The sequence below is a fragment of the Pelophylax lessonae genome, assembly GCF_965119305.1.
Source record: "Pelophylax lessonae genome assembly, chromosome: 2".
NCBI classification, from domain to species: Eukaryota; Metazoa; Chordata; class Amphibia; order Anura; family Ranidae; genus Pelophylax; species Pelophylax lessonae.
In genome coordinates, this window is record NC_138769.1 from 555971067 (window position 1) to 555998812 (window position 27746).

A 27746-nucleotide genomic window follows, 5' to 3' on the forward strand; every position below is an offset into this window, starting at 1 on the left:
CTTACTCTAAACTTCTTTATGGACAAGCAAAAGATTTTGCTTAACACAGCTATCATTCAGGTAGAAAAAGTCTAGTCTTTTTCTGATAGAAAACTAGAAAATGCCAACTATTGCACAAGTTGCCTCAACACCCTGCAATAAAATTTTGGGGTTCTTTTTTTGGGGGGGGGGGGGGGGGTTGAGGTTGTCATACACCTCCTTACAGGGTTTTGTTGTGATGTGTGACTTTTAGGATTCTTTTCCCTACTGAAATTAACAATTGTTATATTTTTCAGGTTGTCAAAAAAAAATGTGCTCGGTCAGTAAATTTCCCAGGTTTTGTCAGTAAAAAAATGGATTTTTGTAAGAACTTACCGTAAAATCCTTTTCTCTTAAGCTCATTGACAGACGTAGTCTTCTTGATTCTCAAGAGCTGGGTTATGTTGTCTCCGCAGGAGTAGGACTAGGCAGAAAGACAAAACGTTCTGGCTCCACCTTAGGGGCAGTCCCTGAGGGTATATCCTCCCTCTCTCTGCTACAGGGAATCAGTTCTGTTTAAAGCAGTACAGAGAATTTAACCCAACCCAACTCAATGATAGAGGGGCGGGTACTACGTCTGTCAATGAGCTTAAGAGAAAAGGATTTTACGGTAAGTTCTTACAAAAATCCATTTTTCTCTATCGCTCATTGACAGACGTAGTCTTCTTGATTCTCAAGAGCTGGGACATCCAGAAGCAGTGCCACAAATGAGGGGTGGGATTGACAAAATCAAATCCAATCTAGAAGGCCCAACTGGTGCCAAACTAGAAGTTTTAAAGGCTCATTATAAACAAAGAATGAGACTAAAGAAAAATTTTCCAACGGAAAAAACCCTCGAGGTAGACCACTGGTCTCCTCAAATTGCGGCCTGCAAAACCTTGCGGCCAAACGAGGCATCAGACGATGCCATTACATCAACTTTATAATGTTTAGAAAAGGTATGCACCGACGACCAGGTAGCCGCCTTGCACACCTGGACCACTGACGCCTGATGGCGAAAGGCCCATGACGCACTAAGTGCCCGAGTGGAGTGCGCCTTAACAGGGAACGGGGGCTCCCGACCCTTAATAGAATAAGCCTGCACTACCGTCTGTCTGATCCATCTGGAAATGGTCGCGGCAGATGCAGGCAACCCCTTTTTGGGTCCATCTGGGATCACAAAAAGTGAATCCGTCTTGCGAAACGAGTCTGTCGTTTTCAAGTATACCCTGATTGCCCGGACCACATCCAAGGAGTGTAAAGCAAACTCCCGAGGATGACTGGGCTTAGGACACAGGGAAGGTAATACAATTTCTTCATTCAGATGAAATTCTGAAACCACTTTTGGTAGGAAGGATGGATTCGGACGAAGAACCACCTTATCTCTATGAACCACCAGATATGGTGAACGACAAGATAATGCGGCCAGTTCTGACACCCTGCGTGCAGAAGTAATAGCCACCAAGAAGGCCACCTTCTGGGACAACGTGGGTAGAGGAATCTCCCTAATATCTTCAAAGGGAGGTTTCTGAAGAACCGACAACACTAAATTAAGATCCCAGGGGGGTAACGGCGCGTGCACTGGCGGAGCCAGATGTCGCACCCCCTGGATGAAATTCCGCACCAAGGAATGAGTAGCCAAAGGCTTCTGAAAGAAGATGGCTAATGCTGAGACCTGACCCTTGATAGTACTCAAGGCCAGTTTCTGCTCAACCCCTTGTTGCAGAAAAGCCAATATTCGACTAATCAAATAAGACCGAGGACGGAACCCCAAAGGTTCACACCATGCAATGTAGGACTTCCATGTGCGATGATAAATCTTTCTGGAAGTCGCTTTCCTTGCTTCAACTAGAGTAGGAATAACTGAAGCTGACAAACCTTTGTCCTTCAGCACCTGGGTCTCAATAGCCAGGCCGTTAAAGCCAGCGATCGTAAAGCAGGATGGAAGATCGGTCCCTGAGACAGTAGATCCTCCCTGAGAGGAAGTCTCCATGGGACGTCTGCCACCAGTCTGACCATGTCGGCGTACCAAGCTCGACGAGGCCAGTCCGGAGCTACCAGGATTACTGGGATTCCTTCCTCCTCTATCCTGCGAAGAAGTCTTGGCAGTAACGCGAGAGGAGGGAAGGCATATATTAGCTGGTATTGCCCCCACGGGGCGATCAGTGCGTCTGCGGTTTCTGCTAGAGGATCGCGGGAGCGAGCCACGAATCTCTGAACTTTCCTGTTGAATCGTGATGCCAACAGATCCACATCCGGGGTGCCCCACCGTAGGCACAACTGGTGGAAAACGTCTGGATGGAGGGACCATTCCCCCTGATCCAGGGTCTGACGGCTGAGATAATCTGCCTGCCAATTCTCCACCCCCGGAATGAACACCGCAGAGATTGCTGGAACAAATCGTTCCGCCCAGCGAAGAATGCAAGCCACTTCTTTGGCCGCTCGGACACTCTTGGTGCCCCCCTGGTGATTGACATAAGCCACGGCCGTGGCATTGTCCGACTGGATCCGAACCGGGCTGCCCTGGAGCTGCTCGGTCCAGTGAATCAGACAAAGTCTGATCGCTCTCAGTTCCAATACATTTATCGGTAACCTGGATTCTTCCGGGGACCAAAGTCCCTGGACAGATAACTGACCAAGAATTCCTCCCCATCCGGATAGACTGGCATCCGTGGTCACTATCGTCCAATATATTGGCAGAAATGACTTTCCCTGGCTGAGCATTGGAGACCGAAGCCACCAAACCAGAGACTCTCTGGTCTGTTTGCTCAATCGTATCTGATTGTCCAGGGATTCCGGATTCCGATTCCATCTGAGAAGAATCTCTTGCTGAAGAATTCGGGTATGGGACTGGGCAAATGGGACTGCTTCGAACGAAGCCACCATCAACCCCAGAACCCTCATGCAAGTCCGAAGGGAAGACCAGCTGTTGGACAGTAACAACTGGACTGCTGATTGAATTTTTCGGAGTTTCCCTACCGGAAGAAAAACTCTCGTCCTGACTGTGTCTAGAATTAGACCCAGATATTCGAGCCTCTGGGTGGGAACCAGAAATGACTTTTGCTGGTTCACCAGCCACCCGAATTCCTGTAAAGAAATCATAGTAATTTCTATGTTTTGTAGCAAGGTCTGAGGAGACTCTGCATGAAGCAGAAGATCGTCTAGGTAACCTAGAATCGATATACCTCTTTGGCGCAGAAGTGCCAACATTGGGGCCAACACCTTTGTGAAGACCCGCGGAGCCGTGGCGAGACCGAAAGGTAACGCCACAAACTGATAGTGGTTCTCCTCTACGGAAAAGCGTAGAAAACGCTGATGTCCTGCGAAAATGGTAATGTGAAGATAGGCGTCCTTGATGTCTATGGACGCTAGGACATCCCCTGGATGCAGGAAGGCTGCTACCGTGCGAATGGACTCCATTCTGAATCTTCTTATGTTGACGAAAGAATTGAGTGCTCTTAAGTCCACAATTGGACGCACTTTGCCCTCTTTCCTGGGTATTGTAAACAGGTTTGAATAAAACCCTTGAAACCGTTCTGTCCAAGGAACGTGGACTACCACTCCTTGTAGTAGATCTATGACTGCTCTCCGCAGATCTTCTAAACGATCTGAGGATAGGCGGATATTGGAAGGGAAGAATCGCGCCGGTGGGAGAGATCGAAACTCGATCTTGTACCCTGACCTTATGACTTCGCAAACCCATTTGTCCGGGATTCTGGAAAGCCATGGATCCGGGAACCGGCGAAGACGTCCCCCCACCCCAGTTATGGGTGGGGGCGCACCTTCAGGCTTTGGATGGTTTGTCTTCAGGTCTGGAGGGGGCGGGCTTTTGCTTGCCCGACCAACGACCCCTGACGCCTCCTGCAGGAGCTTTGGAGGACTTAGTTTTTTCACCCGCTGGACGAAAAAACCTCTTGTGAGCAGAAAAAGAAGGCCCTCGTCTTTGACGAGTTCCTCTACCTTTAAAATTTTGCGGTAAAAAGGTGCTTTTTCCACCGGTGAGATCCTTAATGATCTCATCTAAGTTGGCTCCAAATAGACGCTCTCCTGAAAAGGGGACATTAGCCAATGCTTTTTTGGAACCTTGGTCGGCTAACCAACCTTTTAGCCACAGTGTACGCCTGAGAACCACTGCTGAGACTGATGCTCGCGCCATTAATGGAGTGGCGTCTAACGCCGCATCACATACAAACTGTAACCCTTGTATCATTTGTTCCAATAAATCTGATACCGCCTGAGGGACTTCTTCTAAATCCCGGCGTAACCACTTGGTCCATTCAGTTACAGCCTGCGAAACCAGACCAATAGCAATTATTGGTCTGAAAGCTGATCCAATCAAGGAAAACATGGTGCGAGACATAGCTTCTATCTTGCGATCCACTGGATCTTTAAAAGACGGAGCGTCTTCTAAAGGAATAACCGTGGCTTTATTCAATCTAGCAATAGGTGAATCCACCACAGGTGGTTCTGTCCATTTCTTAATAAGGGTTTCCTCAAACGGATAACGCCTGTCAATGCGTTTAGAAATATTAAAAGTGCGTTTTGGCAGACGCCATTCTTCTTCGATTGGATAGCCAAAACATTTGGGCAATGGAAAAACCTTCGCCACTTTGATGCGTTTTTTAGTCCCAAAAGGGATCTCAGTTTCAGCTATTTCTGATGGAATACCCTGTAACCTTAAGGTCTCTTGAACAGATACAATGAGTGCGTTTACCAACGCTTCCTCTCGGGCTATGGCGGATGCCGAAACATCCTCCTCACTGTCTGAAGAGACAGGACCCGAGACACCAATACCAGATGAAGTACCTGCAACTGCAGAAATAGGCTCAGAGTCTGAATCCGAGGTTTCAGATAATAAGGGGTTAGGCGGGGGTCGCTTTCTTGCGCCCTGTCCCTGACAAGCCACTTCCACCCGGGACACAAAAGTTTCCATAATAGCTGACAAAGATTCAATTGTCAATGGGGTGCTGGAGGATCCCGCAGACCCCTCGAGGGGATCCGGAGGAGATACATGAGTGGCAGGGTCCATGTTAATACAGGACACCTTTGCCAGCAAAACAAAAAAACTTTTTCCTTTTTTTTTTTTTTTTTTTTGTGTGTCTCCCCTTAGCGCAATAGCGCCCCTCAGAGTACCTGCTTCTCGATCCCAGAGAGAGAGAGGGACCCCCAAGGCTCACCAACCGATGCAGTGCAGTTTCCAACAAACTGCAGTCAGCGTCTGTCTTACACAGACTGGAAGGAGCTGTTTGCTTTTTCCCGGGCAGAAGGCGTGGCTCCGCCCCCTGTGTACGCCTTCCGGCGTTCCCAGCCCTCCACGAGGTAGCTGGGCTCACAAAACATGGCCGCCCCCATAGAAGAGACATAAGACTCCAAAAACATGGTGGCCGGCGTGACCTGAGGACATACATGCATTCGGTCTACGGCAAAATGGCGGCGGACCGCCGATATCGTCTTCCCAGCACATCCACCTGCACTCTGCTAAGAGGTGACATATGGATCTACAGAGATACACTGCACATAAGGTAGGATTATACCTCCTATGTCTGCTGTAATGTTACAGTCTGCTGGGTAGAGTGTTAGCTCTTGAACCAAGTCCACTTCCCACAAACATATGCTGTATTACAAGGGGGACTTATATGGTCAGTATATATCTGATACTTACATGGAGGGGCCCATAATATATACTGCCTCATAATGAGGAAAAAAGGGAACGTTTACTCACCATACCGAACCGACAGGCACCCTCTCTTCACAATACCCTCTCCACCGGGGTGGGGGTTTGTGGACGCCTCGACTCTCTGGTACCTGGCGTCCAAGCGAGACTTTTAACTCGCAAAGTCAGTCCCTTCACTGGGACTCCGTCGCGGCCGACCCAGCGCGGAGCTCTGGTCTGCACGCGCTCGTAGGCAGAAACCGGGGTGACCACTGGATCTCAACATCCAGCCCGTCGCCCGGCCCCGCATACTTACTTGAATATGTCGCGGCCGACCAAGCGCAATGCCATGGTCTGCGCGCGCTCGTAGGCCGGCTGGGGTGACCACAAGTGTCGCCCAGTCCGGCATTTTTGCTTGAAGATCTCACAGGAAACAACACTGGAGAAAACTACCTAAAAAATGTCTTTTTCTTAAAGAAAAAAAGTCTTGCCAGGACCAAAAGATCCCAGCAAGGAACTTAGGTCCTTACTCCTGACTAGACAGAAAAAAACTGATTCCCTGTAGCAGAGAGAGGGAGGATATACCCTCAGGGACTGCCCCTAAGGTGGAGCCAGAACGTTTTGTCTTTCTGCCTAGTCCTACTCCTGCGGAGACAACATAACCCAGCTCTTGAGAATCAAGAAGACTACGTCTGTCAATGAGCGATAGAGAAAATGCTGCGGTAAGTTGGCAACCCTGGAACAAGGCCTAAATTAGACAGGTTCCACCTGCATACTCCCCAAGGAGTTTGTAGTCATCTAAACCTTGTCCTTTTGCAAAGCTGGATTCTAGTATCATGGATTTGAAGCGGGGTGCTTTTTTCATATGACAGAACAATAATTTTCGTTAATTTGATCATGAAAATTAATACACCATATCAATTTATATGCCATTTGTTCAAGTACCACAGCTTTATCTGTAGGCACGAATTGAATCAAGATGTAATGATTGCCATATCAAATGTTGAAAAATTCAACAATTTCCATGTGATGTTCTATACATTAAATATATATCATGTTAAAATCACACTAAAATCACACTAAGTATTGAAAACAATGCAACTTATAAACAGAAGCATACACTTGGAGCATCACTTTTCACTCAAAGGTTTCAGGGAGCTGACATTTTCCTGTACAGGTTTTAACAATGACAAGTAATGTGTTTCTGGAACAGGAACAGGCTGAATAGTGATCCATGTATGGGCAAGTCTGGTTGTGTTGAAGTCGATCCACTGATTTTAACCCATTTTAGAAAGAAAATTGTTTAATGTATGACCAGCCTTAGGCACAAAAATTATCACACCTTTTTTAACCTCTGATTCTGCACTGCTTTCAGGTTCCTTCTTTGTCTCTGTTAGCTCTTCAGCTGCTGTCACGCCGTTCATCATTTTCTGCTGCACAGATGGAGGTGGCGTTGGAGGCAGTGATGAAGGTGGTGTGGGGGGATTGCTGAGGTTATTCTTACGAGGGGGGGAAAAAAAAGGAAAATCTTTAACACCTATAGACTAAAATCTAGAATGATTCTGTCAATTCATAAGACGTCTCCCTGGGCATAACGTACCTTGCTTAGCAGTTGAGTGTAGTAGTCTGGAATGCTATCCAGAGCTCCACTACCAAAAGTACCTTTCAGTGGACTTTTTCCATCAACTGGACTACTGCTCCCAAATGGTGCAAACAGGCTGAAGTTTGCTGTGATTGAAGGTTCCACCAGTGGCAATAGAGAAAGCTCCTGCAAAACAAAATGTATTTTTAGTTGGTGTATATTAATTGTGTATATTTCAAGTAAAGCCACTTTTAAGTTAATAAACTGGATTTTAAAAAGCATTCCCAGCAAATAAGGTATTTCCTAATGGCTTGCAGAAAAACATCTCTTTATTTTGCTTCCGTATGAAAATACAAATTACCAATGCAATAAGGTTTTTTACGCGTACATTTTCTTTGGAGTCCATTAAGGCACACAAAAAATACTTTCAACTTTGGGTGATACTTCTATCTAAAAGGAGAAAAAGAAACAACAAAAAAAAAGTAGACTAGCCTATGATAACACTTCCTTTTACCAGCATGAATCAGTTTTGTAGTAAAGTGGCACCAAGAGCATGATCACAAATATGGGACCTGCTGCCCCAATGGGCTCCAAGAAAAGGATTTTATGGGGAGTACAAGGCGAAGAACTTTGACATACCTGTCAATTGAGTATCTTTTACTATAGTACAGGATACTATTCATAGACCATGGGTTATACCCCACTACCTTCAGGTGATTGCACACTGGCAAAAGCTTTGCTGGGTCTGCCCCTAGTCTCCCCATGTAACCACACACTCAGTTAAGCACCAGTTTTTAGCATGCGATAAAAAGATCACAGATAAGAGAGAGGAGGAATCTGTGCCCTGTACTGTACTCCAGAATACAGAACAGGCAAGTCAAAATTCCTCTTAACTTTTATTGTACAGTGCAGAACACAGGAATTGATTCATAGATGGGAGGTCCCCACCAATAATCAAGTGGTGGGCAAGAAGACAGGTAAACAGCCACAAAAGGTCCACAGGAAGAAAAGAAAGCCAACCAGGCCTCAAAACAAACTGCCTAGTAACTAATGGGAGAAACAAGTTGTGGCTTCACTCAAAGTGGGAGCGCCGAACTCTAGGTGCTTTATAGGCGCCATAACTGAATTTTACCAGTGCACAGGATAGCAAAAGAAGGAAGGGCTTGTTCCCAGAGGCTAGAAGCCCAGTGGAAAAAAAATAAAGGGGGGGGGGTGAAATAACCACCCGGGGAGCGGCTCAAGAAGCACATTAAAGTCAGAGAGGCCAAGTCAGTCTCCTAGACCTTAATCTACAGAACATTTATGGAGGGAGCTGAAACTTGGGAGTTGCCAAGCAACAGCCAAGAAACCTGAAGGATTTAGAGAAGATTGGACCAAAACCCCTCCTGAGATATGTGCAAACTTGGTCACCAACTACAAGAAACGGCTTACCTCTGTGCTTACCCACAAGGGTTTTTCCACCAAGTACAAAGTCATGTTTTGCTTGATGATCAAATACCCATTTTACTCACTGAACTGCAACTCAATTTACAACATTTGTATCAGGTGTTTTTTTTCTGGATTTTTGGTCGATATTCTGTCTCTATCATTTAAAATACACCTATGATAACAATTATAGACCCTTCATTTCTTTGTAAGTGAGAAAACTTCCAAAATCTGAAGGGGATCAAATAATTATTTTCCCCACAGTACCTGTAGGCACAGTAAATATCTCCTAAACTTGCACTGTTCAGGAGATTCACACAGCATGCAGCTGGTGATGTCACCCGCGCATGCGCTCTGAAGGTCCGGCCTACCGTGCTAGGCCTTCAGAGCTTGTGCTGTAAATGAGGGCTCGGGATAAGCGGGAGTGACGTCATCACGGCACCGGCCACTCATGTAGCCAGAGGCCATGAACTCGGGAGGAAGACCAGATGAAGATACAAGCCCTGTAAGCGGTGACAGCACGCCACTGAAGAAATTTGAGGTAAGTCTCGCATTATGTGCTAGTATATGATGCATACTATCACACTGCTTTGCAGGGATTTTTTGTATTTTAGCTGCAATTTACTACTGCTGTAAGAGAAACATGAAGTTTACTCTGGGCCTGTGATGGACTCACAGTAAACCTTTATTTCTAGATAAGGGCAATCCCCTGTGGGGTACTCACTGAATGGACATGAATTAAGGGGGTTCAGTGTATCCAGTAATAAGGAGTCATTGTAAGCCTGTAACCAAGTTTCAATGGGCCTTTCCTTGTGGATGACAGCACCAGGCCAGGCCAGCAGCTCGGGACCTGGAAAGTGCTAACTTTTGCCAGAACGGAGTCTAGAAAGCACCCTATTCAAAAAAACAGTTCCCAAAGGTCACTTACAGGCTATCACTGCAATGACCAGTCCAATGGGGCCTGTATACGGCATTCCAAACCAGACTGCAGACAGCCTTGCCTGAAAAAAGCTGGATTGTTGTCTTACTGTAAAATCCTTATCTGATGTTCAATGACCGCTCCATATCTTCTTGACTGATGGGTTTATGCTGCTCTCCATAGGTGTAGGACACCAGGCTTAAAAGAAAATTTGACAATGCCTATAGGGCAGTCCTAGGGGGTATACTTCCATTTCCTGCTATAGGACTTCAGTTTTTTAAAAAGCAGTGTCAGAAGAACACAAAACCCAACTCAATAGAGGGGCGGGTGCTGTGTCCGTCAATGAACATCAGAGAAAAGGATTTTAGGGTAAGACAAAAATCCAGATTTCTTTCTTTTTTTCATTGACAGACAGCTCCATATCTTCTTGAGCTGTGGGACGTCCCAAAGCAGTGTCAATATGAGAGGTGGGAATAACACAGCAAGACAAAAACACACCAGGCAAAACAAGAGCTCATCTGACAAAAACAACAAATACACGCTCAAAGTGGACTAAACCTCTCCAATGGCAGCCTGGCAAAACCTTGCGGCCAAAAGAAGCATCCGCAGATACCAATACATCCACCATAACAAAAATGTTATGAAAGTGTGCACAAACGACCATGTGGTCGCCTTGCATACCCCTGCATCACTGACGCCTGATGAAGGAAGGCTCAGGAGGTACTAAGCGCCCTCCTAGAATGTGCCCTAACAGGCAAAGGAGGATCCTTACCCTTAATGGAACAGGCCTGCACCACAGTCTGTCTGATCCATCTGGAAATGGTTGCAGCAGACACAGCCACCCCCTTACGGGGTCCATCCATAAGGACAAATAAAGAATCTGATTTCCTAGAACGACTCAGTCCCCGCCAGGTACACCGATTGCCCGAACCACATCTAAAGAGTATAAGGCAATCTCTTTAGGATGCTTAGGACAAAGAGAAGGCCGCACAATGTCTTAATTTAAATGGAAACCAGAGACGACCTTAGGAAGGAAAGACTGATCGGTACGAAGCAGCACCTAGTCTCTGTGAACCACTAGGTAAGGTGAACGGCAGGACAACACAGCCAGCTCTGACACCATGCACGCAGAAGCAATACCACCAAGAAAGCTACCTTCTGCATCAAAGGGAGCAGAGGAATCTCACAAATATTTCCAAAGGGGGGTTTCTGAAGAATCGACAGCACCAAATTGAAATCCCACGAAGGCAATAGAGACCTTATCGGGGGAGCCAGGTGGTGGACCCCCTGAAAAAAGGTTTGAACCAAGGAATTTGTGGTCAACGGGCAGGGAAAGAAAATAGTCAGGGCTGATACCTGACCCCCCCCTCCCGAGACTCACCAAGTAATGTATGCACTCCAGACTCAATGATAAATCTTTCAACAGCGTAGGAATCACTGATTAAAACACCCTTTTTCCTTCAGCACTTGGCTTTCAAAAGCCAGGCTGTCAAAACCAGAGACTAAAGCAGGATGGAAGATCGGTCCTCGAGTTAACAGATCTTCTCTGACAGAGTCTCCAAGGGACATAGGCGACCAGCCGTACTAGGTCTGCCAACCAGGACCTGCGAGGCCAGTCTGGTGCCTCTAGGATGAGCGGAATCCCTTCTGCCTCGATCCTACGCAGAAGTCTCGGCAGAAGAGTCAGCGGAGGAAATGCGTACATTCGACAATATTTACTCCAGGGAGCTACAAGGAGCGTCCATGGTGTTGGCCAGATGATCCCGAGACCTTGCTAGGAATCTCTGCACCTTCTTGTTAAAGAAACACTGAATTTAAAAAACCTGATTTAATACTCAACCACCCAACCAATGCAAAAATGAATAATCTTTAATTATCAAAAAACAGAGAAAAAAATACAAACCAAAGAGTCTATGCAGGATAACAAAATCCTTAAAATGGTACCAAAAACTCACACCATACTTACCTAAAAACATGCACACAACCACCCCTAGCACTCCACATTTTCAAAAGAACCCAAACGCATCAAATAGTACACATATAATGATAAATGTAAGAGTGGTAAACTGTTCAATATATTGGTGATGGAATCCCCATGTTAGGGAAGTGGGGAGGGACTGTAAAGGAAAAATGACAAACTGATGGACTTATCTATAGATAGTTGGAAAGTCTCTTTATCACCAATGAATAGTTATCAATGAATGAACATGTGACGCTTTGGAGCATATTTACTTTTTTCACACATTTTGTGTGTCATTCGGGATAGATCTTTGAGTGCCTATTTTTAGTTTGTTCTCTATACCTTCCTGTTGAGACGAGAGGCCAAAAAGTCCACATCGGGAGTCCCCCACCTGAGGCACAGTTGACGAAACTCCTCCTGATGGAGACACTATTCTTCCTGATCCAACTTCTGCCGACAGGCAATCCCCCTGCCAATTTCCACCCCTGGAATATGCACGGCAGAGATGGCTCGAACAAAGCGTTTTGCCCATCTTAGAATGCCGGCTACTTCCCGGCCGCTAAGGCACTTTTGGCGCCCCCTAATGATTGACATATGCCATGGCCTTGGCATTGTCCAGATTAATCCTCACCGGGTACCCCTGAAGACGATCAGTCCAATGGATTAGGCAAAGCCTGATCAACCGAATTTCCAGGATATTGATCGGCAGACTGGACTCCCCCAGATTCCAAACCCCCTGAGCCGGATCCATACCCAAGACCCCTTCCTCATCCGTAGAGGCTGGAATCTGTTGTGATCACCGTCCAGTACAAGGGGAGAAAGGATTTTACCCTGTCGAAGCGCCGGAGAGCGGAGCCACCAGATCAGGGATCCCCTCATACTTTGGCTCAACAGGGTCAGATTGTCAAGAGCCTTGTTCTATTTGACAAGGATCTCCTTCTGTAGAGACCTGGTATGGAACTGAGCAAAAAGAACCGCCTTGAAGGTGGAGACCATCAGGCCCAGCACTTGCAAGAAAGTCCTGATGAATGATCGCCAGTTGGACAACTGGAGCCGTGTCGCATCCTGCAACTTCTTCCAGAAAGAAACACCAGGGCTAAGGTCTTGTCCAGGGTCAGGCCCAGATAGCCCAGTTTTGTGGACGAAATCAGAACAGATTTTTGGAAATTCAGTTTCCAATCCGAACTCCGAAATTTGCACCGAAATGTACAGATTGTCTATCAAGGCATTCGGAGACACTTGCAGAAGGAGATCGTCCAGGTACCCCAGCACCAGAATCCCCTTCTGCCTCAGTAAAGCCAACACCGGGGCCAACACTTTTGTAAACACCCGAGGAGCCGAGGCGAGACCAAAAGGTAATGGCACGAATTGATAGTGCTCCTCGCCCACGGCAAATTAAAGGAAACGCTGATGCCCGACATATATTGGGATATGAAGGTAAGCATCCTTGATATCGATAGAGGCCAGGAAATCCCCTTGATAAAGGAATGCCCACCACCGTGTGGAATGGACTCCATTCAAAATTTCTGAACCCGCACAAAGCAGTTCAAAGCCTTGATATCTAGAATGGGATGGACCTTGCCTTCCTTCCTGGGAACAGTAAACAGGTTTGCATAAAACCCCTGAAAGTGTTCCGATTCCGGAACCGGTACAATGACTCCCTGTGGGAGCAGATCCAGCATCACCCCAAGAAGACCTTGTAGACAATCTGGGGAAAAACGCAGATTGGAAGGAAAGAACCTTGCCGGAGGAAAGGACCGAAACTTGATCTTGTACCTGGACTAAATTAACTTGTGGACCCATTTGTCTTGAATACAGGAGGTCCACAGATCCGAAAAGAACCAAAGGCGTCCCCCTCACCCCAAGTATGGGTGAGGGCGCACCTTCAGGCAGCCCGTTCTGGACTTACCCGGCCAAGGCCTCTTAGAAACTGCTTCGGGGTTACGGGTGGATTTTGATCCCTGGTCCTTAGATCCCAAAGGACGAAAGGACCGTTTATGGGCCGAGAAGAAAGCACCACGCTTGGGACGAGTCTCTTTACTCCTGGCAGACTGTGGAAGCAGAGTACTCTTAACTCCTGTAAGACCCTTTATGATCTCCTCCTACAAAAGGGAGATCAGTCAATACCTTCTCGGAAGCCTGATCCGCAGACCAGTATTTCAGCCATATCATGCGGCGAATAGTCACCGCCGTCACGGACACCCTGCAGGCTAAGGGGGCCGGATCCAGAGAGGCTTTACATATATACTCCAACCCCTGGAACAACTGGTCCACCAGCTCTGGAGGAGGTTGTCCACCTTCTAAATCTTGGCGCAGGCACTTTGCCCATTACGTTAATGTATGTGCAACCAAGGTTATGGCAATCACTAGCCGCAGAATGGAACCGGCCATGGTCAAAAGGTATAGTACCAGGTATTCAGCTCTCTTCTCAAAGGGGTCCTAAAAGGACGGAAAGTCCTCCACCGGAAGGACGGTGGCTTTATTCAACCTGGAAACCGGAGTGTCCACCATGGGTGATACTGTCAGTTTCTTTAGCAGGGACTCTTCAAACGGATACCTTCTATAAAAGAGCTTAGGGACCCCAATAGTATGTTTGGAGGAATCCCAATGACTTGCGACTATGTTGTCGAAATAGGCTGGAAAGTGGAATACCTTTGCCACCTTGGAGGTTCTACGGGTGCTAAACTGCACAATCGCAGCCGACACAGTGGTAGCTGCGTCCTCCAATTTTAAAAAGTTTCCCACACTAATACAATTAATGCATCCACCAGCGCTTTTCTATGCACGACTGTAGTGGAAGAGGGTTCATCCTCACCATCAGAGCACTCAGGGTACGTGGACGCAGACCCAGTGGGGTGACTCGTGTCCGCGGTGGCCCAATCCACCTCAGAATCTGAGGATGCTTTTTACTCGTCCTATTTCAGAGGGCCAAATTTACTTGACACCAGTGACTGCAGGACCACCGTCATAGCAGACAAGGCGGACTGGGACCCCGCAGGTCCCACAGCCTCAGAGAGGGGGTGAGGTGGTGACATGCTCCAGGGACTCCATGGGTTAACCCGGAACCGCCAGCAAAATGTGTAAAATTGCAGTGAAAAATACCAGCCCACCGCTGCACCAGCCTTACTACAAGTCCCATAGCACCAAAATCACTATAGCAGCAAGAGTGGGCCAAATAACCCCAGCAAGGACTCACCGCCCCCTTCTCAGATGCGGATGCAGAGTGTCAGCCTGCACCTCGTGCGGTGATCAGGGAGGAAGAGGAAATTCAAAGAACGGCCACTAGAGGCCCACCGCCGAATCACCTCGGACTCTAAAAACATGGCCGCTGATTGACAGTAATGGGAAGCTACAAGAAAATGGCCACCGGACTACACAAACATGGGCGCCGATAGATATAGCAGCCATTCACAACAAAATGGCGGCTCCCGGGACCCTCCAAGGACCACCAGGTACATGTGGACAGCATGGGGGGGCCCCCCCTAGGGACCCACACCAGGACCCCCCCCCCCCCCCAAAAGGCTGCGTTTGATGATCACATAGTGGGAGGTGTTATATGTGGGAGGGTTAAACTTTGAGTAACTTTGCCAGTGTCCACACACCTGAAGGTGCAGCTTATAACCCATCTGTTATAATTAGACTGTCCTGTACAAAAGAGAAAATAAGCTAGTCTTTCACACAGCAGAGCTAAAGCGACATCTGTCCTCATAGGACACCAGCAACAAACTGAGGTAGGAGTGGTTATTCAGGGCTGGTCTACAGTTTGTTTGCAAGTCTCCAATCCTTCAGTAGGTGGCAGTATAACCCATATGTAAAAGACTTTCTGCATGATTCAATGAATGAAATTGGAATTGACAGCTCCACACTGAAGAGGACCAAAAGTTTAAATGGAAGTAAAAACAAGGAAATGTGCAAATACAATGGACCAAGTCTGACTGTAAGGCAATACCACATTTACCTGTTTCAGCTGCTTCACGATAGCATCTGGAGATTTTAAGCTGTCCTCTCTCCTTATCTTTTTACGAGAATTTTGTACTTTTTCATTAGTCTTCTGTGTCCTTTTTGGCTTTGGTACAGCTTTTTTTGCACAAGGGTCCTAAAAAAAAAAAAAAAAAAAAAAAAAAAAAAAAAACACATTTACATCCTCTCTCTGAGCACCTGAAACAAAACTGCTTCCTTCTTCCCCTCCCACCTACAACCTGGTCTAAGATTTTCTTTGCATCTTAGAACCTTCATTTCTTTCTTGTCCTTGTTCCTTCGAGGTTTCCTACTTTCTGTGCAGCTTATATGCCTGATGTGATGTCATTACCATTGAACTTACCTTTTACCTATACAATAACTGTTGTATACACACAATATAGACAAGAGAACAGCTTCACTAACTCTTTTTATTGTATCGTCTTTTGTAAATGTATACAGTATATTAATATAATTTTTTAGTACAGACTTGTCTATTAAATGGGGTTTACATACCCTTGCCTGTTTCTGCAAAACCTACCTTATAAATCAACTGAAAGATGTTCGGGTCAGGTGGTTAGAGTGGGTATTGCCAACATCCCTGAGTTATGAAGCTAAAGAAAAATCCCCTAGGGTGTGGGACTTTTTAGGCAATAACCAATCCTTGAGTAATTTCGTAAAATATGTGAACAATTTTATTAATGTTATACAAAGTATGAAAAAATATGCAACTCAAGCAAAAAGACATAAAATACATGTGGCTAAAAGTTACATCACTGGAACGCTCCGTTCGGATCTCGTGGTTTTACTTGACCATTATTGATTTTTTGTATATTTAAGAACAGTTGTATAAACCTTTTTGCTCGCTACAATTTATCTGAATTTTCGGGTAGCCGCCACTTATGGTGACGGCACCCCATGATTCAGGATCTTTTATAGATCACATGATGATAGCTTCTCCTTGACAGTTAAATTTTTAAATAATATTAATGAGTTTTTTGCCATTTTTTGGTGCTGTGCTGTAAGAACACTTACCAACCATCATGTTCAAAGGTACTAGCTTCGACAGTCTCATGCTCACATACAGAGAGCATGGGAAAAAAGCAGCCCAAGACATGGAGATTGAAACTTTAGTCTTTCAACTTAAGAAAGCAGTAGAGAAGAAAACAAATTTATACCTACACATAGAAAACTTTGAGACATACAATAGGGAGAATCTCCATCCTCTTGGATTGAGAATTCAGATTTTTCATACATTGGAAGATCTGGATGAAAGTTTCAAAAACAAATGGGAGGCAAATTTGCAATCATGTTCTAGAAACATGATGTTGCTGCTAATGGAGGAATACCAAAAGAGGATTAAAGAGTTAGATCGAATAATCGATAAATTATACAAATTGGAGCCACATTTAGAAATTCAAAGCTCTTGAAAATATAAAAAATCAACTTGACAAAAATATTAAACTTAGTATTAGCAAAAAAGAGCACAAACTGTGTCGAGATTATATTGCATTTAGGGACAAGAAGGCCTATAAATGGCATCAATCCCGCACACAATCTCGACCTCCACGTAGGGATCTAATGCGAGCAGAATCTACCATGGGATCCAACTCTTCAATTAACTCTTCCCTCTATTCCTCCTCGCAGCAAACCAATGGACGGGGTAAATTAGCTAAAACCAAACGCACCTCTCCCCATGATGAGAATACTAGTCTTAGAAAACACCCCCCCAACAACACCAAGATCGACACCACTACCCAATTTCTCCCTAGATACACGACGCATGGTAAGTTCCAACATGCCAGTTAAAAACACCTCCGAAGTTGAACACAATATCATCACTGATACCACACACGCCATGGCGGCGGAAAATGCAGTTGGTGATGACATTTCATGAACCGCATCTTCCACCACCCCTACAGAACAGAACTTCACCGAAGAGGACAGTGACATTATAAATCTCTCAGAATATCCATTAACAATAGGCCAAAGGACACTTGCGAAAGGGCTTGACATTCTGCCCCGAAATGGATCTCGACAAGTTCGAATTCAAAAAGGATTTAAACTTGTTCGCACGCAAAATTTTGTTACAAAGTCAACATGCACAAAAACACAACCCCAATCTTTTACAATCGAAGTCCAAAAAATTAGAAAATAAGGCTATAGACACACTTCTCTCTTTACTTGAGGAACAAGACAACCTTGACCTCATTGATTGGATAGATCTGGAATCCCTACTGGGTGAACAGGGTAAACCAGACGCCACAGGTCCATCTCACTCAAATCCTCGTTTCCAGAAAAAATCTGATAAGTTTCCTGTCCTCAATTCAAATACCAACTTGGCAGCCTTTGTCATGTTGATTTGAAACGAAGTCGAAAAAAATCAGACCTTCGCGGGTGTCCTCAAATCTTAGTTTCCAAGAAAAAACAGCTCTCGATGCACTCGCAAAGCAGTTCCAGTAAACCAATAAACCATAAGACAAAGGTGGAAACATTGTCATTATGACAAATGAATATAAGAACATGTGTCTAAAGATTTTGGACAATTCTCATTGGTATAAGAAAATATCCAAATCCACCATTGATAAATATTTTTCGGAGTTTTATACTCTGTCGATGGTGCCTATCTTGCTGGCAGTTTTGACAAAAATACTTGGGATTACATTCGCATTAAGTATCCCAAAATTCCCACATTCTACAGTCTTCCCAAAATCCACAAAAAATCAACATGATCCACCAGGAAGACCAATAGTGTCTGGAAGGGGTAGCATTACGGAAAATCTGAGCAAGTATATTGACAGCAAATTGAATCCCTTTGTACAGATTCTTCCCGCCTTTATAAAAAAACTGAATTTTTGTAAAATCTTACCGTAAAATTCCTTTCTCTGAGTCCTACGACAGTCGCCGCCACTTCATAATCTTCACTAATGGGGTAATTGACCTTTGCTCCGCAGGAGTAGCTAGGCAACAAGATTTGTTAATATCAAAGCTTTTAGCATATCCCACCCCTAGGGGGTGGTCCCCTCAGTCAATACCTCCCTGCTTCCAGCATTCTCAACTCAGTTTCAGTAGCATAGCAGTAGAGTACATAAGCAAACCCCAAAAGAGGGGCGGGGGCGGCGACTGTCGGAGGACTCAGAGAAAGGAATTTTACGGTAAGATTTTACAAAAATTCAGTTTTCTCTTACGTCCTCCCGACAGTCGCCGCCACTTCATAATCTTCACTAATGGGGACGTCCCAGAGCAGTGTAGACATGAGGGGTTGGAAAAAAACGCAGCCGCGCCTAAAGCAACACCGTACCCATATCAGAGAAAGGAACCTTACCAAGGTAAGAGAACCAACCTGGCAACAGGAAAACGTGCTCAACAGGAGCAACAACCCAGGAAGAACAAGTAACCCAGGGGTAAAAACACCCAACCGCCAAGGGCCCAAACAAGGGACCCTAAGGCACTGCCGCACTAAGAACTTTACGGCCAAAGGAAGCATCTGCCGATGCCTGAATATCCACTTTGTAAAATTTGGAGAAGGTGTGAACGGACGACCAAGTCGCCGTCTTACACACCTGGGCCACAGAAGCCTGATGACGATAGGCCCAAGACGTACTCCGAGATCTGGTAGAGTGCGCCTTCACAGGGAAAGGAGGAACCTTCCCCCTCAAAGCATAGGCTTGCACAATCGTCTGTCTGATCCATTTGGCGATGGTAGCAGCTGACGCCGCCATGCCCTTCCGAGGTCCCTCTGGAAGGACGAATAGGGAATCCGACTTGCGAAAAGACTTAGTCGATGACAAGTAAACCCTGATCGCCCGAAAAACATCCAAGGCATGCAAAGCCACCTCCTTCGGATGCTTAGGCTTCGCGCAAAGCGAAGGCAAGACAATGTCTTCATTCAGGTGAAATTCCGAAATCCTCTTCGGAAGAAAGGAAGGGTTAGGTCGCAAGACCACCTTATCCAAGTGAATCACCAAGTAGGGAGAGCTGCAGGACAAAGCTGCCAGCTCCGACACCCTGCTAGCTGAAGTGATCGCCACCAAAAAGGCAACCTTCTTGGACAACAGAGACAGCGAGATCTCCCTGATCTTTTCAAAGGGAGCCTGTTGCAACACGGACAGAACCAAGTTCAAGTCCCATGGAGGCAAAGGATCCCTCCTAGGAGGGGCCAAATGTCGAACCCCCTGAACAAAGGTGCTAACCAAGGAATTAGACGCCACAGGGCGTTGAAAAAGAACGGCCAGCGCAGAAATCTGACCCTTAATTGTGGCCAGCGCCAAACGCTGGTCCACTCCAGTTTGGAGGAAAGCCAACACTCTCGACACTGAGTATGAGCGAGGGGAATACCCCCTGGACTCACACCAGGCAAAGTACGCTTTCCAAGTACAGTAGTAAATTTTTCCCTTAGAGGCTTTTCTAGCCTTGATCAAAGTGGGAATGACCTCAGGGGAGAGACCCCTATCCTTCAGGACCTGGCTTTCAACAGCCAGGCCGTTAAAGCCAGCGACTGTAAAGCAGGATGGAATATCGGCCCTTGGAGACAGAAGGTCTTCCCGAAGCGGCAGGCGCCACGGAACGTCGACTGCCAAATTTACGAGGTCTGCGTACCAAGAACGGCGAGGCCAGTCCGGTGCCACCAGAATCACTGCGTGCGGTTCCGAGGCCAATCTGCGAAGCAGCCTGGACAGCAGCTGAATCGGTGGAAAGGCATACATCAGACGATACTGATGCCAGGGCGCCACTAACGCGTCTGAGGCGTCTGCCCGAGGATCGCGCGTCCTTGCCACGAACCTTTCCACCTTGTTGTTCAGACGAGACGCGAACAGGTCCACGTCCGGAAGACCCCACTTCGCGCACAACATCTGGAAGACATCCGGGTGAAGGGACCATTCTCCCTGGTCCAGGGTCTGGTGACTCAGATAGTCCGCCTGCCAGTTCTCCACCCCCGGAATGTGCACAGCCGTTATCGCTGGGACGTGTGTCTCGGCCCACGACAGAATGTCGTCTACTTCCCGAGCAGCATGGGCACTCCTGGTGCCCCCTTGATGGTTGATGTAGGCCACCGCTGTGGCATTGTCCGTCTGAACCCGAACCGGACGGCCCTGAAGCCGTTCCGACCAATGCAGAAGGCAAAGTTTTATCGCTCGCAATTCCAGAATGTTGATCGGAAGGGAGGACTCCTCCTCCGACCAAGTCCCCTGGGCGGATAGAACGCCCAGAACACCACCCCAGCCCGACAGGCTGGCATCCGTGGTGAGCACCGTCCACGACAAGGGACGAAAGGACTTGCCCCCGACACCGCCGGGGACTGGAGCCACCACAAAAGACCCCTTCGGGTGTGGTGGCTCAACGAGATCCGCAGATCCAGAGATTGCGGACGCCCGTCCCACTTGGCCAAGATCTCCGCCTGAAGACCCCGCGTGTGAAACTGGGCGAAGGGAATCGCCTCGAAAGCCGAGACCATCAGACCTAGACATCTCATACATGTCCGGAGGGACGAGCACTGAGTGTCCCTGAGGGACCTGACCTCGTCCTGAAGTGTCCGGAGCTTGTCTTCCGGCAGGAAGACCTTCGCTTGAGCAGAGTCCAGGATCATCCCCAGGTAGTGAAGACGAACCGACGGACACAACGTTGATTTTGGAAAATTTATCGTCCAACCAAACTCCTGCAGAGTCTGCATCGTGGTGGACAGGTCGTTTACCAGGCCCTGACTGGTCGCAGACCAAAGCAAGATATCGTCCAGATATCCCAAGACAGACGCCCTGGGCTCTCAAAGCCAGGACCGGCGCAAGCACCTTGGTGAAAACCTGCGGAGCCGAAGCGAGACCGAAGGGTAACGCCACAAATTGGTAATGAATGATCCTCCGCAATGGCGAATCGAAGGTACCTCTGGTGACCCTCGAAAATGGGGATGTGAAGGTACGCATCCTTCAGATCGATGGAGGCCATGATTTCCCCCGGACTCAGGGCAGCCACCACTGAGCGTAGGGATTCCATGCGGAACTTGCGAACCCGCACAAAGCGGTTCAGAGCTTTCAAGTCCAGAGTCGGACGTACCTTTCCCTCCTTTCTGGGCACAGTGAACAGATTGGAGTAGAACCCCCGAAAGCTGTCCCGATGAGGCACCGGAACCACCACTCCCTGGGCCCGCAGGTCCCGCACCGCCAGGTGCAGATCCTGCAAACGCTCCGGAGACAGCTGAAGATTTGAGGGAAAAAATCTGCTCGCTGGCCAAGAGAGAAACTCGATCTTGTATCCAGATCGAACGATTTCCTGAACCCACCTGTCCCGAATGCGGGCCAGCCAGGGTTGAAGAAAACCGAGCAAACGTCCCCCCACCCCAGAACCGGGTGAGGGCGCCCCTTCAGGCCGAAGTGGTATGGGCAGCGGACCCGGACTGGCCGGACTTCTGCTTCCCTGCCCACGGCTTCTTCTGGGAGCGCTGGCCCTTGAAGGGCTTGCCCTTGTATTGTGACCGAAAGGCACGAAAGGACCCCTGAGAGGGCCTGAACGAGGTATTCTTCTTACCGCAAACAAACTTATTCTTGTGAGTTTGGGGTAAGAGTGCTCTTACCCCCGGAAATTCCCTTTATCAGAGTATCCAAAGACTCGCCAAAAAGGCGAGATAGCCAGAGTCTTGCGAGAGGATTGGTCAACCGACCAACATTTCAGCCATATCAGGCGACGGTTCAACACCGCTACACTGGAGAGACGTGCAGCCAAAGGGACTAAATCCAAGTCCGCATCGCACAAATACATGACACCCTGATGAATTTGATCTACCATAGCCAACGTTGTCGGCGGAGCAGAGTCAGCCACCAGGGTGCGCCTGAGCACCTGCGTCCAATCCGCAATAGCTTGGGCTGCCATAATGGAAGCAAAAATAGGCTTCAGCATAGAACCAGCAACCGTATAAGTATGACGGGCCAGAGACTCCAATCTCCTGTCCGTGGGGTCCCGGAACACCGGGGTATCCTCAGCAGGAATCGCACACACCAACGCTCATCAGTGGTGGGTGTAAATGGATAACGCAGCTTGAACCTACTTGGTACAGTAAAGGGCTTCTTTAAATTGCGCCATTGCTCATCAACAGCGCGTTGAAATTCCGCAGGGCAGGGAAAAACCTGCGCAGATTTGCGTTTCCTTTTAGTCCCATAAAAGGTCATCAAAGCAGGAGGACATGGTTCATCCTGCAGATGCAGTGTTTCCTTGATAGAAGTAATCAACTCATCCATGAGTGCAAGCTCTTCAGGCGAGCCAGGGGGAGAAGTATCAACTCCTACCTCAGCCTCCCCCTCAGACCCCACAAGGTCCAGGGATGAGCGAGACCCTGAGAAGGGCACTCCAGCCATAGCAGCCCCATCGCCCTCTGAATCAAAGGAAATAGATAACCTGGGCCGTTTTGCGGATCGATCAGCCATTAGCATCTGCACCTGAGAAGCCAAGTTCGCTACAACAGCAGCCAGATCAGCCCCCTCGGGGGATGCAGCAGCCCCTTGGCCCCCCACCAGGGTGGGGGGAAACTTGCAATCCTGAGAATCCATGCCCCAGTATCAACTGAAATAAAGGACCGCCCCTTTAAGACCGCGGCGAGCGCAGCCCACCGCACACTACTGTATGTACCGACCCCCGCAGGGATAAGGAGCACTGAGCAAGGAAATACAGGATAAGGAAGGTAAAAACCTGGAGAGAGCACACAGCTGCTGCTGATCGCTGTTCCAGTGAAAAAGGAAGTGATGCAATGACTGACCGCCCTATATAGCCTATGAAGGCTTCACAAACATGGCCGCTCGGCTGAGGGAATCAAGGCAACAAGAAGATGGCGCCGACATGTGCTTGCAGGAGCGATCGCCGCCAAAATGGCGGCGTTTGGCGCCAAAACACCGCGCTGTATCACACAGGGCCGGTCACCACAATTTGCAGAGAAAAATGGCGGGCCGCAGCAGCGGTCGCCGCACAGCATGTCTGATCCCAGTCTGCCCCATACATCTCACACAGCAGAGCGGGAGAGCCCCCCCCCCCCCGCAGCCCACAAAAAGGCAGCTATTCCACACAGGAATCTGACAGGGAGCTCAGCACTTACAGACATGCGGGTCACACAGCCACAGACTGACACCCAAACAAACAGGTCCCCACATAGAAATTTACTTACAATTCCGGATGGCGTGGGGAGCCTTCTCCAGCTACCAAACCGCTGTACTGAGGACAGGGAGTGTCGCAGCCAGGACGCAGTGGACTGCGGTGCGAAACCGCAAATGGCGTCCGGTGAGGTAGCCACCTCACAGGCAGCATCCCTGCAGCGAACAGGGATGGGTCGTTCAATATGCCAGGGAAACCTGAGCTGAACGCTCGATGGCAGGCTGGGGAAACCCCTGGCACACAGCCCTGGGATCCAGGGTGACCAGACCGAGACCCAGCTCCGCATGATCATCTTCATCCGAAGAAAACTAAACTAATGCTGAGAAAAAAACAGCTAAGTAAAAGAAAGAGAAAAATACTTGAAATAAAATCCAAAAGAGGATAGAAGGCTGAGACTGAAAGCCCCAGCACAGGAACAGCCAGCTACTCCTAAGCTAGGCAATTAAAAACTGAGTTGAGAATGCTGGAAGCAGGGAGGTATTGACTGAGGGGGACCACCCCCTAGGGGTGGGATATGCTAAAAGCTTTGATATTAACAAATCTTGTTGCCTAGCTACTCCTGCGGAGCAAAGGTCAATTACCCCATTAGTGAAGATTATGAAGTGGCGGCGACTGTCGGAGGACGTAAGAGAAAAATTATACATTTGTTACAAATACTTGATGGCATGTCGGTTCCTCCGGATGCCCTGCTAGTGGCTGTTGATGTAGAGGCTCTTTACAGCTCCATCCCCCACCAGCAGGGCATCCGGACAATCGGACATGTCCTGACCCAATCCAATTTAGATTCACCACAAACACAGGATTTTTTACAAGCCCCGGAACACATTTTATCATGAAATGTGTTCCTCTTGACGGTTCCCACTTCCTCCAGGTACAGTGCGTTGCGATGGGGACATGTTGTGCCCCATCATAAGCCAACCTGTACCTGGGGGAGTGGGAACGATCTTTTCTCCTAGACGAACGCCTTACCCAATATGGTAAGGAAAATGATGCAGCGCAAATCCTAAAAATTACATAAAATGCATATTCCAAAAGGCAGATATGAAGAGTCCTTAATTCCACTTGGTGTAGAAAAAGAAGCAGGAGACAGCGAACTCCACACAGTGATCTCTCTCCACCATAAAGCACGCTTATGCCCTCACCTCAGAATTTGACCCGTTTTACCAGAAGGTCAAAAAGCGCTGTATGCAATCACATCAATCAGCAGACTTCCCAAATGCGGATGTGTACCAAGGGTCAGGAAACATATACCAGTACACCACTTAACTCCGGGGGGATGGTGGTCATAAAGGCTCCATTCAGTACATGTGGAAAAAGAAGCAGGGTCTCTAAGTGCAGACTGTAGGTTTAAGAGCTTTAATAAGAAGAATTGCACTTACATTTGGAAGGACAAATAGCAGGCACATAGATAAAAGTCATCAGCGTGGCGGGCTCTGCATAACAGCAGCCAGCCCAACACACTCCGGACAGCAGCAGCGGGTGACGTCAGATGCGGCTCCACCTACCGTATGCGGCGTTACGTCCAACGGGACTTCGTCAGCTGCACGAATATGCATTTTATGTAGTTTTTAGGATTTGCGCTGCATCATTTTCCTTACCATATCATTTTCTCTGGGATTTCTGCTGTGTGTCCCGGGCTGATGTTCAGCTAGCATTTCCATCTGCTTTTTTAACTATATCTGCCTGTCTGCGCTGATTTTTGTTTACTTATACCTTACCCAATATACACAACATATCCTGGCATGGCATCGATATATTGATGACGTGCTTATTATTTGGACTGGTATACGGGACCTGCTTTGTGAGTGCATTGAAAATATGAATAAAAATTAATATAATTTGACTTTTACTATGACCTCTGACTTCCACACCATTGACTTCTTGGACATCACCATTGTGAAAGACCACAGAGGACATATTAAAAAAACTTTATCCTGAAAACCCACTGCAGCAAACACGATCCTATATGCCACGAGTTCCCATCCAACCCCTCTTGTGAAATCGATTGCATATGGTCAATATCTGCCTCTTCGCAGAAATTGCTCGGAAGAACATTCTTTTAAATTAGAGGCAGACAAGTTAAGAGCTAGGTTAACTAAACGTGGATATCCACAAACATGCTTGAAGAAAGCATACCGGAGAGCGATAGCATGTAAACGACAGGAACTCATATAAAAACACAAAAAATACAAACAAGATGAGCAAGGAAGACAACATACAACACCAACATCAGGCATGCATCATCACGAAGTATACCAAACAACACAATCAAGTTTATAATGTCATTAACAAATACTGGCATCTTCTTACCTGTGATCCCAACCCAAGTCCCTTTGTCACAGAGAAACCCTCAATTACCTAACGCAAGGCACGCTCACTTAAGGATATGTTAGTGAACAGTGAATTTGTGGGGGAATTCAGGTGTGACCCTTGTAAGAGACCAGGCACTTTCAAATGTGGAGGGTGTAACATCTGCCGCCATATGAATACTGATACCAACATTGTATTACCCAATGGTCGTCCCTACAGGCCTCTACATTACGCGAACTGTAGGACTATTGGAGTGGTCTATCTCCTCCTCTGCTCCTGTGGGTGCTTCTATGTGGGCAAAACCAAGAACGAATTCAACAAACGAGCCCAGAGACATCTTACTAGTATGTGTCAGGGCAACCCGGACCTCCCTTTAGGGAGACATGTCCTCTGTACTCACAAGGGCATTTTTCCACAGGTCCATTTTGTCATCCTAGATAGAGTGCACCCCAGTAGCAGGAGGAGGAGATTGGGACAAAAACACTCCTACAAAAGGAATCCAAATGGATCCACAATTTTAAGCCCCGTACACACACGCAGATCGTCGTCATACAAATGTTCGTCTTTTCTCCCCGGGATGTCGGTGTCTGTTGAAAAGTGCAAAGACAGCACAAGGACAGCACAAGAATTTTGTCCGCAGACTTCAGCTGACTGCAGAAGTGATGTCATGTAATGGTTAACTTTCCCTGTGTTTTTTATTTTCTGAGCATGCCCAGTCTTGCAAATCTGCGGTCTGTCGGCTGATTTCTGTACTGACAGGCGAACAATCGTCCGTTCTGGTGTCTGCAGACAAAAATTTTCATGTTTGCAAGAAAGACTCTTGTCCGCGGATTGTGTGCAGACATCTGTCGGAGGCACCATACTAACACGCATACAATCGGCAGATCTTTCGTCCGCCGACGTTTGTATGACCACGATCTGCGTGTGTGTACGGGGCTTAAGGGACATCTTACCCCCAGGATTAAATAACATTAGCTTTAAACACTTCTTAGAGGGTTTCTCTTCAGGGGGTTGGGACACATGAATTATATTACTTCTCTTTATGTGATGATGCGTGCTGAGTCGTACCCTCACCCTGTTTGGTGAATAATCAGGCTCCAATAAGAACCTGATTACATTAGATATACAAATTCCTCCAGACATACCTTGTCTAAATCATAGAATATTCTCTTTTGGGGATCTTTAAACAAAAACCCCCCTCTTCCCTCTCTCTCTCCAGTATATTGGATTTTCTCTTATGATAGGAGAGTACTCCTTGTCTCTCTATTGGAACTCATTGATCATATGGGATCCAACATTCCAATAGGATTATAATTTCCCCTCTGTATTTTGACTCCGTGGCATTCCATCTGTGTCCAATGGAGCCCAAAAAAAGTTCTACCCTATTAAATGGATTTTCTGACTTGTCTTACAAGAGTTTGGTCAGTCGATACAAACTTTGGTAATTTTGACATATGACATCTGCTTGTTCACGGTTTTCTTTCAGGTTATTGTGAAGGAACATTTGGGGAATTACATGCCCTTCCTTGACAATATAAGGTTATTAATACTGTGTCATAATATAATATCTTCCTCTTCTCTTTATACATTGTATTCTAAAGAAATTCAGTTTTGATCATTATGTAAGCAAATACCAAGATACATGTCCCCTTTCAAGGTCGGTAAATATAACAATTCAGTACATGTTAATGACCGTCATTAATTGGAGAATAATGTTGTAATTTTTCTTGTTCTTATTTTGTTTTTGTCATTACATTTTTCTTCTGTGTCTGTACCCTGTAAACAGAGTATCTGCCACATAGTCTGACGTCAT

General features: G+C 47.1%; 1 protein-coding gene across 2 annotated transcripts in view; it reads right to left on the reverse strand.

Moving 5' to 3' along the window:
- The window catches only part of KMT2D (lysine methyltransferase 2D), a 340114-nt gene that overhangs the window by 64529 nt on the left and 247839 nt on the right, over positions 1-27746 (reverse strand). For both annotated transcript variants that reach the window (XM_082246163.1, XM_082246162.1), the window contains exons 39-41: positions 15495-15632; positions 7251-7418; positions 6993-7149 (exon numbers count right to left, since the gene is read on the reverse strand). In XM_082246163.1, the coding sequence (XP_082102289.1) occupies positions 6993-7149; positions 7251-7418; positions 15495-15632 (463 nt within the window). The remainder of the gene's footprint in view (positions 1-6992; positions 7150-7250; positions 7419-15494; positions 15633-27746) is intronic.